General features: G+C 46.2%; 1 protein-coding gene across 5 annotated transcripts in view; it reads right to left on the bottom strand.

Annotated features, from left to right (window-relative positions):
• The window catches only part of LOC307183506 (uncharacterized protein C19orf44), a 31,053-nt gene that overhangs the window by 14,176 nt on the left and 3,802 nt on the right, over positions 1-13,075 (bottom strand). For 4 of the 5 annotated variants that reach the window (XM_079916100.1, XM_079916103.1, XM_079916102.1 and 1 more), the window contains exons 2-5: positions 12,003-12,768; positions 10,289-10,610; positions 6,142-6,215; positions 571-985 (exon numbers count right to left, since the gene is read on the bottom strand). In XM_079916100.1, the coding sequence (XP_079772226.1) occupies positions 571-985; positions 6,142-6,215; positions 10,289-10,610; positions 12,003-12,767 (1,576 nt within the window). In that variant the 5' untranslated portion in view covers position 12,768. Of the gene's footprint in view, positions 1-570; positions 986-6,141; positions 6,216-10,288; positions 10,611-12,002; positions 12,833-13,075 lie in introns of those variants that run through there. The other variant, XM_079916101.1, reaches the window with a different exon arrangement.

The following is a 13,075-nucleotide window of genomic DNA, read 5'->3' as shown; positions in this document are numbered from 1 at the left end:
AAGGGCCAAGACCAATGCTGGGGACACGAGAAAAGATGAGCAGTGCCTGCTGCACCCCAGAAGAGAATCCACCGACAAACGCAGCGAGTTCAGACAACCAGCCAGCTGGGCAACACAGCAGCGCTTGGAGCCCCCATGCTGGGGCCCCACAAAGTGCCTGAGGACATGCTGTCCCAGAAGGCGGTTCCTGTCACCCTGGGTAACACTGACATTTGGGGCGCGGTCACTCTCTGGCCAGGCCGTCCTGGCCACTGCAGGATGTTGAGCAGCACTCCTGGCCTCCACCCATAGGCTTCCCGTCACCCAGACCTTGCCGATGTCTGTCCCCTGGGGCCAGGATCACCCCAGCTGAGAACCACTGCCTTAGTCTTTGGTTTGAAACCCTTCAGTGTTTTAGAGCTTGGAAGACCGTGGAGAGTACCCAAGGAGCCCCCTCTTCTGTGGGAGAGGAAGCAGGGTGCTGAGGTCCCCCCAGCTGACTAATGACGACAACCCAGACCTCCTGGCCCCAGGGTTCCTGCCTGTCGCTGCCTCTGGCCTGCCCCTCCCTCCTCCAACCAACATGCTTACCCTTAGCCCACTGGTAGGTGAAGGCGGGATCGAGGGTCTGCACAGCCATCTCCTTCACCATGACTCTTGTAACACCCCTGGCCCACTTTTTCCGAGACTTGGGAGTTGGTGGAGGAAGATCTGTCTTCAGGCTTGCAGAAAATTCAGACCAAGTCGCCAGCGTCCTGTCAGGAGACTCCTCAGAATGGGGCGTCGACTCAGATGCTGTTGGACTGGGGGATTTTTCAAAATCATCCGAATAAGCCGAGCTCACTGTGCTGGCCGTAGGTTCCTGAGACTTTGACCCCAGGCTAGAAGTGCCCTTGGGTCCAAGGGACGAGACGGACCGCTGGCTCAGGCACTCAGAAATCTTGCTTCCAGAGCGGGGGGCCCCAGCCCAGGGGTTTTTGCTGGATGCCTTTTCCCCCTGACCTTTCTAAAACAAAAGATGGCAGAGGTCACTGGAAAGTGTTTTCGAATGAACAAGCTCGGAATACAACTGCGTTAGGATGAGGACACCCCAAGGGCCCAGGAGGTGAGGGTCCACGCTGTCCTTCCTAGATTTAGGCAGGCTGAGTATCGTGAGCTGAACTCTTTTTTTTTTTTTTAAACATCTTTATTGGAGTATAATTGCTTTACAATGTTGTGCTAGTTTCTGCTGTATAACAAAGTGAATCAGCTATATGTATACATTTATCCCCATATCCCCTCCCTCTTGCATCTCCTTCCCACCCTCCCTATCCCACCCCTTTAGGTGGTCACAAAGCACCGAGCTGATCTCCCTGTGCTATGCAGCTGTTCCCACTAGGGATAAATGTAAAATAAATGTAATATCTATTTTACATTTGCTGGTGTATACGTCAAAGTTACTCTCAGCTGACCCTTCCCCCTCCCAGTGTCCTCAAGTCCATTCTCTACATCTGCATCTTTATTCCTGTCCCTAGGTTCATCAGAACGTAGGGACAGGAATAGGTTCATCAGAACGTTTTTTTTTTAAGGTTCCATATGTATGTGTTAGCATATGGTATTTGTTTTTCTTTCTGACTTACTTCACTCTGTAGGACAGACTCTACATCCACCCACCTCACTACAAATGACAATTTCATTTCTTTTTATGGCTGAGTAATATTCCATTGTATATATGTGCCACATCTTCTTTATCCATTCGTCTGTCAATGGACGCTTCCATGTCCTGGCTATTGTAAAGACTGCTGCAATGAACATTGTGTACATGGCTCTTTTTGAATTATGGTTTTCTCAGGGTATATGCCCAGTAGTGGGATTGCTTGGTCATACGGTAGTTCTATTTTTAGTTTCTTAGGAAACCGCCATACTGTTCTCTACAGTGGCTGTATCAATTTACATTCCCACCAACAGTGCAAGAGGGCTCCCTTTTCTCCACACCCTCTCCAGCATTTATTGTTTGTAGATTTTTTGATCATGGCCATTCTGACTGGTGTGAGGTGATACCTCATTGTAGTTTTGATTTGCATTTCTCTAATGATTAGTGATGTTGGGCATCCTTTCATGTGTTTGTTGGCAATCTGTGTATCTTCTTTGGAGAAATGTCTATTTAGGTCTTCTGCCCATTTTTGGATAGGGTTGTTTGTTTGTTTTTTTGATATTGAGCTGCATGAGCTGCTTGTATATTTTGGAGATTAACCCTTGGTCAGTTGCTTCGTTTGCAAATATTTTCTCCCATTCTGAGGGTTTTCTTTTCGTCTTGTTTATGGTTCCCTTTGCTGTGCAAAAGTCTTTAAGTTTCATTAGGTCCCATTTGTTTATTTTTGTTTTTATTTCCATTTATCTAGGAGGTCGGTCAAAAAGGATCTTGCTGTGATTTATGTCATAGGGTGTTCTGTGTATGTTTTCCTCTAAGAGTTTTATAGTGTCTGGCCTTATATTTAGATCTTTAATCCATTGTGAGTTCATTTTTGTGTATGGTGTTAAGAAGTGTTCTAATTTCATTCTTTTATGTGTAGCTGTCCAGTTTTCCCAACACCACTTATTGAAGAGGCTGTCTTTTCTCCATTGTATATTCTTGCCTCCTTTATCAAAGATAAGGTAACCATATGTGCGTGGGCTTATCTCTGGGCTGTCTGTTCCATTGATCTATATTCTGTTTTTGTGCTAATACCATACTGTCTTGATGACTGTAGCTTTGTAGTATAGTCTGAAGTCAGGGAGCCTGATTCTCCAGCTCCGTTTTTCTTTCTCCAGATTGCTTTGGCTTTTCGAGGTCTTTTGTGTTTCCATACAAATTGTGAAATTTTTTGTTCTAGTTCTCTGGAAAATGCCATTGGTAGTTTGATAGGGATTGCACTGAATCTGTAGATTGCTTTGGGTAGTAGAGTCATTTTCACAATGTTGATTCTTCCAATCCAAGAACATGGTATATCTCTCCATCTATTTGTATCATCTTTAATTCTTTCATCAGTGTCTTATAGTTTTCTGCATACAAGGTCTTTTGTCTCCTTAGGTAGGTTTATTATTCTTTTTGTTGCAATGGTAAATGGGAGTGTTTCCTTAATTTCTCTTTCATCATCATTTTTCATCATTAGTGTACAGGAATGCAAGATATTTCTGTACATTAGTTTTGTATCCTGCCACTCTATCAAATTCATTAATTAGCTCTAGTAGTTTTCTGGTGGCATCTTGAGGATTCTCTATGTAATGTCTGCAAACAGTGACAGCTTTACTACTTCTTTTCTGATTTGGATTCCTTTTATTTCTTTTTCTTCTCTGATTGCTGTGGCTAAAACTTTCAAAACTATGCTGAATAATAGTGGTGAGAGTGGGCAACCTTGTCTTCTTCCTGATCTTAGAGGAAATGGTTTCAGTTTTTCACCATTGAGAATGTTGGCTGTGGGTTTGTCATATATGGCCTATATTATGTTGAGGTAGGTTCCATCTATGCCTACTTTCTGGAGAGTTTTTATCATAAATGGGTGTTGAATTTTGTCAAAAGCTTTTTATGCATCTACTGAGATTATCATATGGTTTTTATCCTTCAATTTGTTAATATGGTGTATCACATTGATTTATTTGCATATATTGAAGAATCCTTGCATTCCTGAGACAAACACCACTTGATTGTGGTGTATGATCCTTTTAATGTGTTGTTGGATTCTGTTTGCTAGTATTTTGTTGAGGATTTTTGCATCTATGTTCATCAGTGATATTGGCCTGTAGTTCTCTTTTTTTGTGACACCTTTGTCTGGGTTTGGTATCAGGGTGATGGTGGCCTCGTAGAATGAGTTTGGAAGTGTTCCTCCCTCTGCTATATTTTGGAAGAGTTTGAGAAGGATAGGTGTTAGCTCTTCTCTAAATGTTTGATAGAATTCACCTGTGAAGCCTTCTGGTCCTGGGCTTTTGTTTGTTGGAAGATTTTTTTTCTTTTCTTTTCTTTTTTTTTGCGGTATGCAGGCCTCTCACTGTTGCGGCCTCTCCCGTTATGGAGCACAGGCTCCGGATGCTCAGGCTCAGTGGCCATGGCTCATGGGCCCAGCTGCTCTGCGGCATGTGGGATCTTCCTGGACCGGGTCATGAACCCATGTCCCCTGCATCGGCAGGCGGAGTCTCAACTACTGCGCCACCAGGGAAGCCCTGTTGGAAGATTTTTAATCACGGTCTCAATTTCAGTGCTTGTGATTGATCTGTTTATATTTTCTATTTCTTCCTGGTTCAGTCTCGGAAGGTGGTATTTTTCTAAGAATTTGTCCATTTCTTCCAGGTTGTCCATTTTATTGGCATATAGTTGCTTGTAGTAATCTCTCATGATCCTTTGTATTTCTGCAGTGTCAGTTGTTACTTCTCCTTTTTCATTTCTAATTTTGTTGATTTGAGTCTTCTCCCTTTTTTTTCTTGATCAGTCTGGCTAACGGTTTATCAATTTTATCTTCTCAAACAACGAGCTTTTCATTTTATTGATCTTTGCTATCGTTTCCTTCATTTCTTTTTCATTTATTTCTGATCTGATCTTTATGATTTCTTTCCTTCTGCTAACTTTGGGGGATTTTTGTTCTTCTTTCTCTAATTGCTTTAGATGTAAGGTTAGGTTGTTTATTAGAGATTTTTCTTGTTTCCTGAGGTAGGATTGTACTGCTATAAACTTCTCGCTTAGAACTGCTTTTTCTGCATCCCATGTTTTGCGTCATCGTGTCATTTATTTCTAGGTATTTTTTGATTTCCTCTTTGATTTCTTCAGTGATCTATTGGTTATTTAGTAACATGTTGTTTAGCCTCCATGTGTTTGTATTTTTTACAGTCTTTTTCTTGTAATTGATATGTAGTCTCAATGCATTGTGGTCGGAAAAGATACTTGACATAATTGCAATTTTCTTAAATTTACCAAGGCTTGATTTGTGACCCAAGATATGGTCTATCCTGGAGAATGTTCCATGAGCACTTGAGAAGAAAGTGTATTCTGTTGTTTTTGGGTGGAATGTCCTATAAATATCAGTTAAGTCCATGTGTCATTTAAAGCTTGTGTTTCCTTATTTATTTACATTTTGGATGATCTGTCCATTGGTGAAAGTGGGGTGTTAAAGTCCCCTACTATGATTGTGTTACTGCCGATTTCCCTTTTTATGGCTGTTAGCATTTGCCTTATGTACTGAGGTGCTCCTATGTTGGGTGCATAAATATTTACCACTGTTATATCTTCTTCTTGGATTGAGCCCTTGATCATTATGTAGTGTCCTTCTTTGTCTCTTCTAATAGTCTTTATTTTAAAGTCACTTTTGTCTGATATGAGAATTGCTACTCCAACTTTCTTTTGATTTCCAGTTGCATGGAATACCTTTTTCCATCCCCTCACTTTCAGTCTATATGTGTCCTTAGGTCCGAAGCGGGTCTCTCGTAGACAACATATATATAGGTCTTGTTTTTGTATCCATTCAGCCAGTCTATGTCTTTTGGTTGGAGCATTTAATCCATTTACGTTTAAGGTAATTTCGATATGTATGTTCCTATTACCATTTTCTTAATTGTTCTGGGTTTGTTTTTGTAGGTCTTTTCCTTCTCTTGTGTATCCGCGAGCAGAACTCTTGAAACCCTTCAGCACGAGGCTGCTGCACTTAGCACTGATGTTGTGAGCACGTGTAGCTGGCACGTGGGTGAAATCTGTTAAAGGGTCATTATTATGTATTATCAAAACATGCGTTGATAATGAGGTGGTTACTAATATGGAAAGAATCACCACGGGGCGATGCAACAAGTACAGGTTAGTTGTGGGGAAGTTGAAGTGGGATCTGCTTTAATCTTCTGATATGTTAAGTAGCTCTATCCTGTTATTACCTAGATCAGGGTCTCTACCCATGGCACACTGACATTTGAGACACGAACATTCTTTGCAGCGGGGGCCATCCTATGCATTGTGGGACACTGGCACAGGACATCCCTGACCACTACCCACTGAATGCCAGTAGCACCCTGCACCCCAGTCATGACCACAGTGTTGCCAGACATTGCCAAGTGTCCCCTAGGGGAGCAATCGCCCCGAGGTGAGAACCACTGACCTAAATGAGGCATAACGGTTGCAAGCTGTTCTACCCAAAGACCTAAAACGAAAAATCAGTTTTTTGTACTTACTTTCTGTTCCAAGTCTGATTTCTCACTGACGGCTGGAGCCAGATCATCAAGGGATAAAATGTTTATTCTCAAATCTGTAATCAAAAATGTAACATGTCGATATTTACTCCACATGCATTTACCATCCTGTTGTAGGCACCGGGCTAAGTGCTAGGGACGGGAAGAGCAGAAGGCGTACAGTCCCTGTCCTCAGAAAGTGAGCCCAGGGATCCAAGCGCTTTTTCTCTAAAGGGCTAGGTCATACATATTTTTGGCTTTTCGGGCTAGTCTGTCTCTGTCACCATTGCTCAGCTCTGCCCTCATGATTCAAAAGCCGCCACAGACCATGTGTAAACAAATGGGTATGGCTGTGTCCCAGTAAAACTTTATTTATAGGGACTTCCCCCATGGTTCTGCAGTTAAGACTCCGGCCTTCCAAAGCAGGGGATGCGGGTTCGATCCCTGGTCGGGGAACTGAGATCCCACATGCCACACGGTGCGGCCAAAAAAACAAAAAACAAAAAACTTTATTCATAAGAACAGACGACTGGGCTTCCCTGGTGGCGCACTGGTTAAGAATCTGCCTGCCAGTGCAGGGGACATGGGTTCAAACCCTGGTCCAGGAAGATCTCAAATGCCACAGAGCAACTAAGCCCACGAGCCACAACTACTGAAGCCCATGCGCCCTAGAGCCCGTGCTCTGCAACAAGAGAAGTCACCCCAATGAGAAGCCCATGCTCTGCAACAAAGAGTAGCCCCCGCTCGTCGCAACTAGAAGAAAGCCCGCACACAGCAATGAAGACCGAACGCAGCCAAAAATAAATAAATAAAACATTAAAAAAAATTTTTTTAAATACAAGAAGAGCCAAGTATTGTGAACATGTGTGCAGGGGCCCTGGAGGTCTGCGAGGAGGGAGTTATAACCTCAAGGGGGTTGGAGACTTGGCTGGGGAAGGAGGAGCTGACACCAGGTCTGGCCACAGGATCTGCAGGACCCAGTGCAAAGGAAAAAAAAAAAACCAGACGGTGGGGAAATTCCCAGTTGTTAGGACTCTTCGTTTTCACTGCCGAGGGCCCGGGTTCAACCCCTGGTTGGGGAACTAAGGAACTAAGATCCCACAGGATGTGCAGTGAGGCCAAAGAACAAAGCAAAACAAAGAAACAAAACACAGACCACGGACCTCTCGGCCTCTGGCCTAGACAGAGGAGACGATCATGATGCAAGGAAGGACACCTAGTGACACATGTGCTTGAGGTAGAAGAGGGGGACTGGCACCTCGTCCTAAGTTCTCATTTAAAGCAAGTCAAGGACACTTAACTGTGGTGCCAGCTGGCCAGTCACCAGCGCCCAAATGCCTTGGGTGCAGGTTGCTCAGGAGGAGGAAGGCTCTGCGCAGTTCGGGTGTCCCAGCGGGTTTCTGCCCCATCAGTATGTGAGCCCACTCCTCCCCAGGACGGGGGAGGCCGACTGGCTGCCAGTATTCGCAGGGACCCCATCATGTGGCTCATTTCAGGCCCGAGGCACAGAGGCTGTGTGTGTGTGTGTGTGTGCGCGCGTGCGCACACAACTGGGGATGGGAAGGGCGCGGTGGGGGGGGGGGTCCACCCTGCGGGGCCTCAAAACTCAAGCAGGTACATGATCCAATCATGGCTGAGTTGAACAGACACTTCCGAAGAGGGCCTAAGGTGTCTAGAGGCTTCCACGGAGGGCACATGCTAGGTTGGAGGGATGAGTCTCCCTGAGGAGGCAGGACGAGACCCCCAATTCTAGGAACAAGCAGGGGACAGTTAGCAGGAGCAGACGGGAGCAGGGCCCTCCCGCAGGTGGCACAGCGCTGGGGATGAGCAGGAGATGGAAGACTGAGCCGTCTACTCTCTTTGGAAAGGTCAGCTGAGTGCAGCCGTCTGGCAGCATAAGACCCAGATCAAAGCCCAGCTCATCACTCTAGCGTGAGGGTCTCGCCCCCGCCTCCGAGCTCCTCTAACACTGCCAGTTACCACAATGCACGTGACGCGTAAGTCCAGAGATACGTTCATGGACAAAGCCTCTGAACTAAGCCATCCCAGCCGGCTCGGGCCAAGGCACTGCAGGAGACTGTGGACGAGTTCTCTGGAACAGTGTTGTCATTGGCTGAGGAATGACGTTATTGTCACATCAACCAACCTGGACATGCACACACTTACTAAGCAGGAGGCCCCACTGAGGCACTCCACAGGCACCAGCTCACTGACACAGCTCTGCCCCACGTTACAGATGTGGAGACCATGGCACAGAGAGCCTGACACTGCACGGCCAGAAAGAGGCGGAGCAAGGATGTCCACCTCAAGTATGCTGGACCCCAAACTCAGACTTGTACTCACCACTCCCTGCTACGTGCCTCCCTTGAGGCTGCATCAGAATGAGGGAAGGTGGGGTCTGGACACCAAGGGGGCCCTCCAGGCCAGCAGCGAGGGCTGAGGGGCAGCCTGGATGGGCGGCCCAGGAGGGCAGGAACTTGGGTCTGGCACCTGCCCCACCAGCTACACCCACCTTCTCACCCACCTGCCAGGCTGGCGTGGACACCCACTCACCAGCCCCTTGCGCCCAAAGATATGAGACCGTATCGGTGAGGTGCCAAATGGCATCCGGCCGATGGTGGCCCCTGAGGGGGCTCAAAGGGATTTCCTCATATCCGTGAGCCCGTTTCGCTGCCTTCTCCAACCCTCACGAGGGCGCGTGGCAGGGACTCTTGCTGGCCGTGCTTCTCCTCCCCGCCCCCTATGTGGTGGTACCTTGGCATCTTGAATATTTTGACCTGCAGGAATCTGAGACACAGCAGGGGCTGCAAGGACTCCCTGACCTTCTCCGCTGAATCAGGTCGTAAGGCTCTCAGGTAAGAAGATGTGCCTTCCCTCTACCTGGAGGAAAGGAGCATCCTTATGTCCAAGATGGGGGAACACTGAGCAACCCCAACTACATCCCCTCATCTACTACCCTTGGCTCATATCCTTCCATCTATCACATTCTCCCACAACTATTCTCCCATCAAACCTAGCAGAAGGCGCGACCGTTTCTTCAGGTTTCCATTTCCTTATGAAGGCTCCTGTGTCACATAAAACGTACATTAAATATTTATTTAATATCTGAACGCTCTTCTCCTGTTAACCTGTCTTTGGTCACAGAGCCCCAGCCAAGAACCCAGAAGGACACAAGGAAAAAGCTATTTTTCCTCCCCTACAACTGATTCACAGGCTACGGATCACCCTGGCACTTGGGGTTAGGGGACAGTTGGCTTGTTTGTCATCCTGTTCCTGACACCATGATGCCTGGCACGTGCTGGCACACAGCAGGTACTCGAGACACAGTTATTGAACTCGGATTTGATGATCAGGCACCAGATGGGAGAAATCAATGTTGGCTGCACATCTTTTTCTTTCTGCTCTTCCTTAAATACATACAATGTTAAAATAAAAATCACGTTCAATGATGGTGAAATAATAAAAATGTTTATGAGGGACTTCCCTGGTGGCGCAGTGGTTAGGAATCCACCTGCCAATGCAGGGGACACGGGTTCGAGCCCTGGCCCGGGAAGATCCCACATACCGTGGAGCAACTAAGCCCATGCGCCACAACTACTGAGCCTGCGCTCTAGAGCTCGCGAGCCACAACTACTGAAGTTCGCGTGCCTAGAACCTGTGCTCTGCAACAAGAGAAGCCACCACAATGAGAAGCCCGCGCACCACAATGAAGAGTAGTCCCTGCTCGCCGCAACTAGAGAAAGCCTGTGCGCAGCAACGAAGACCCAATGCAGCCAAAAATAAATAAATAAATTTATAAAAAGAAAAGTTTGTGACTGGTTAGAGACTGGTTTCTTTTTCTGAAGTTAAAAAGGAAAGGAAGCAAATTTCTCTTTTACAACAAGGAAAACTGCATTGCCGTCCTCTTGCACGAGGCTCTAGAAGGATTTCCGTTTTTGCTCTGTCATTGGGTAGGGTTACTAGAAGAAGGCTTTAAAGACAGAACAAAAAAATCTGACATAGCCCCTCAACTAGGAAAGAAGGTCAGGAAGCCAAGGGTGTGACTCGCACCCCTCATGACAATACCCTGTGACCACCACACCAGGGATCCTAGAGGCGGTCTTGCCCTTCCTGCCCCAGGGTGACAACTCTGCGCAGGGATGAGGGTTACCATTTAGACTTTCATCGGCGGCTTCTGAGGGAGACTCATCCTGAGGCCCAGCCTCACTCCTTCTTGGGGAGGACGAGAGCTTGCCATCCCCCACTGTTGAGGGCACAGACTTCGGAAAGGCTCCGGGGATGGAAAGTGATGCCGTGTGGGAGGCTGTGTCCTCTGAAATGGGAATCTGTGGGGAGCAAGTTCTCGAGCCAGCACTGTGAAGGGTCCCATCTGCTGACCGTGAGGTTGGCAGACGTGATGTCGGAAATGGCTTTGAGCTGGAAAGATCCTTCCTGGGCAGCGAAAGGACTCTCAGTTGATTTGGGATCTGATCCTACTTTGGTGGAAACAAAAGAAGGGAAATTACCAAACATACGCTACATAAGTCCTTATCATCGGACATCATGGCTGGTGGAGAGCATGAGTCCTTGGTGATCAAATCATTATCCCTCTCTGCCCCTTTCGTTCCCTTCCCCTCATCTCTGGAAGTCAAGGTACAACATTTAGACAAGATAATACTGGGATTAGACATACTCCACAAATAATCAGAAAAATTCACTTTGCTTTCAAATACATATTGTTAATTACACATTTTCTAAACTAAGGCCCCTGAGAACATGGATCTTCAACAGAGTCAAAATCAATATGCAGATTTTTCCCCTTAAAATGCAGCCTTCCCATCACTTCACACCAACTAGGATGGCTATAACCAAAAAAAATAAATAAATAACAAAAAATAACAAGTGTTGGTGAGGATGTGGAGAAATTGGAACCCTCATACACTGCTGGTGGGAATGTAAAACAGTGCAGTCACTGTGGGAAACAGTTTTTCTGTTCCTCGATAAGTTACACACAGAATTACTACAAGACCCAAGAGTTCGACTCCTAGGTATAAACCCAAAGAATTGAAAACAGGGACTGAAACAGATACTTGTATACTATTCACAATCGCCAAAAGGTGGAAACAACCCAAATGTCCATCAATGGACAAATGGATAAATAAAATGTGGTCCATCCACACAACGGAATATTACTCAGCCATAGAAATGAATGAAGCACTGACACATGCTACAATGTGAGTGAACCTCGTAAACATCATGCTAAGGGAAAGAAACCAGACACAAAAGGCCACAGGTTGTATAATTCCATTACACGAGATGTCTAGAACAGGCAAACCCACAGTGACACAAAGCAGATTAGTGGTTGTTAGGGTCTGGGGGAGGGGGAAACAGGGAGGGATTACTGGGTAAGGGTCTCCTTTTGGCATGATGAAAACGTTTTGGAACTAGACAGAGGTGGTGGTTACACAACATCGTGAATGCACTTAATGCCACTGAACTGTTCATTGGCATTGAACAGTTGGAAGATGGAAATGCAGCCTTCCCAATGTAGTGATTCCCGTGTGGTACAACCAACAAATAGGCGTGGATCACCAATGGCAGTGATCACAGCTGGTGTTGGATCAGTCATACAAAGTGCTGTCCTGGGGTGTATACAGCTACGAGGCTCCACATAGTGCAAAACTGCCTGACGTGTCCCAAATCCTGTCCCTTACAGAGCAGACCAGCAATGGGTACCCGTGATTGGCTGAAACCCAACCTCTCCTCATCAAACACTTTCTGAGTGTTTACGGGTGATGGCTCTCTTCAAAAGTCTCTAGTGCTATGATAGAAAGGTACAAATGCAAAGTACATACAAGTACAAAATAAATACATGCAAACCTTACCGAGACTAGTTTTGTTTGTTCTTTCTCACTGACTTTGGTGCTGGTGAAACCCTGATTTGTGGATGCTTGTTTTTCGCTAGAAGATTCCATCAAGCTTCCTAGCAACTCTTTCATTTCCTCTTCATCACTGTCTGGAGAATCCAGTCTTCTAGGAGGTTTTTTCTCTTTGGGTGTTTGAAGATCCCTCTCTTTCCCAACATGTGCTTCAGGGGATATCTTTTCCACAGGTGCTTCTCTCTTCTTTAGAAACCTACTGACCTTCCCACTCGGCATGTCACTCTCAGGGACAGGAATTTCAAGGGCCTGTTTCTGGGAGGTTTTGTCTGTGTTCTGTGAAGAAAGGTCAACCGTCCTTCTAGGGGGATTTTCGTCTGCTCTGCTAGGAAGCCAGTCCTCAGAGGTCTTCAGGTCAGATTCCACGTCAGACAAATCCATCTGCACCTTCCGGTTCCTGATCTTGGTTTCTATCTGGGCCAGCTTTGTGAGCGCAGCGTTGGCCCTGACCTTCGAGGCAGTGGTCGAAGCTCTACCTGAAGACAGCCAGGGCCCATTCCCCAGGAAAGCATTCTCTTTCGGGAATAAGTGTTTTCCACCCATAGTCTGGTTTCTTTTTAGAAATCTGCTTGGACCGGGTGCTATTTTGGTAAGACTTCTACTGATTTCCAAGTTCTGGATTTCTTCCATCTTTGAATCTTCTAAGGAAATATCACTGAAGTCGCCAAAGATATCACGCACAGTACGGCTGGTTTTTCTTATTGAAGCCATTCTAGGGAGTAAAGAAAGAAAACTTACAGCAAGAATACCTGATGTTCAGACTGCACATTCAAATCTCTCAATGCTTCCCACCACCTGGGAGAGGCCACATCCCCCTTTGCCATCTGGCCAGAGCCTCCCCTTCAAGCCCGATGATGGCAACGAAAACAATAAGACACCTGGTACGTTATCATTGAACTATGCCGTTCAAGGCCAGGTCTTAAGTGAGACACGTTACATATTAAAGACGAGAGCCAGTGCTTCTCAGGCCTAGCAGTATGCCTAGCACTCTGCTCAGAGCTACAGTATCTCATTTAATC

The sequence above is a fragment of the Stenella coeruleoalba genome (genome assembly GCF_951394435.1).
Source record: "Stenella coeruleoalba genome assembly, chromosome: 3".
Lineage (NCBI taxonomy): Eukaryota > Metazoa > Chordata > Mammalia > Artiodactyla > Delphinidae > Stenella > Stenella coeruleoalba.
The sequence above is the reverse complement of the archived record's forward strand: the minus strand, read 5'-3'. Positions and strand labels throughout refer to the sequence as shown.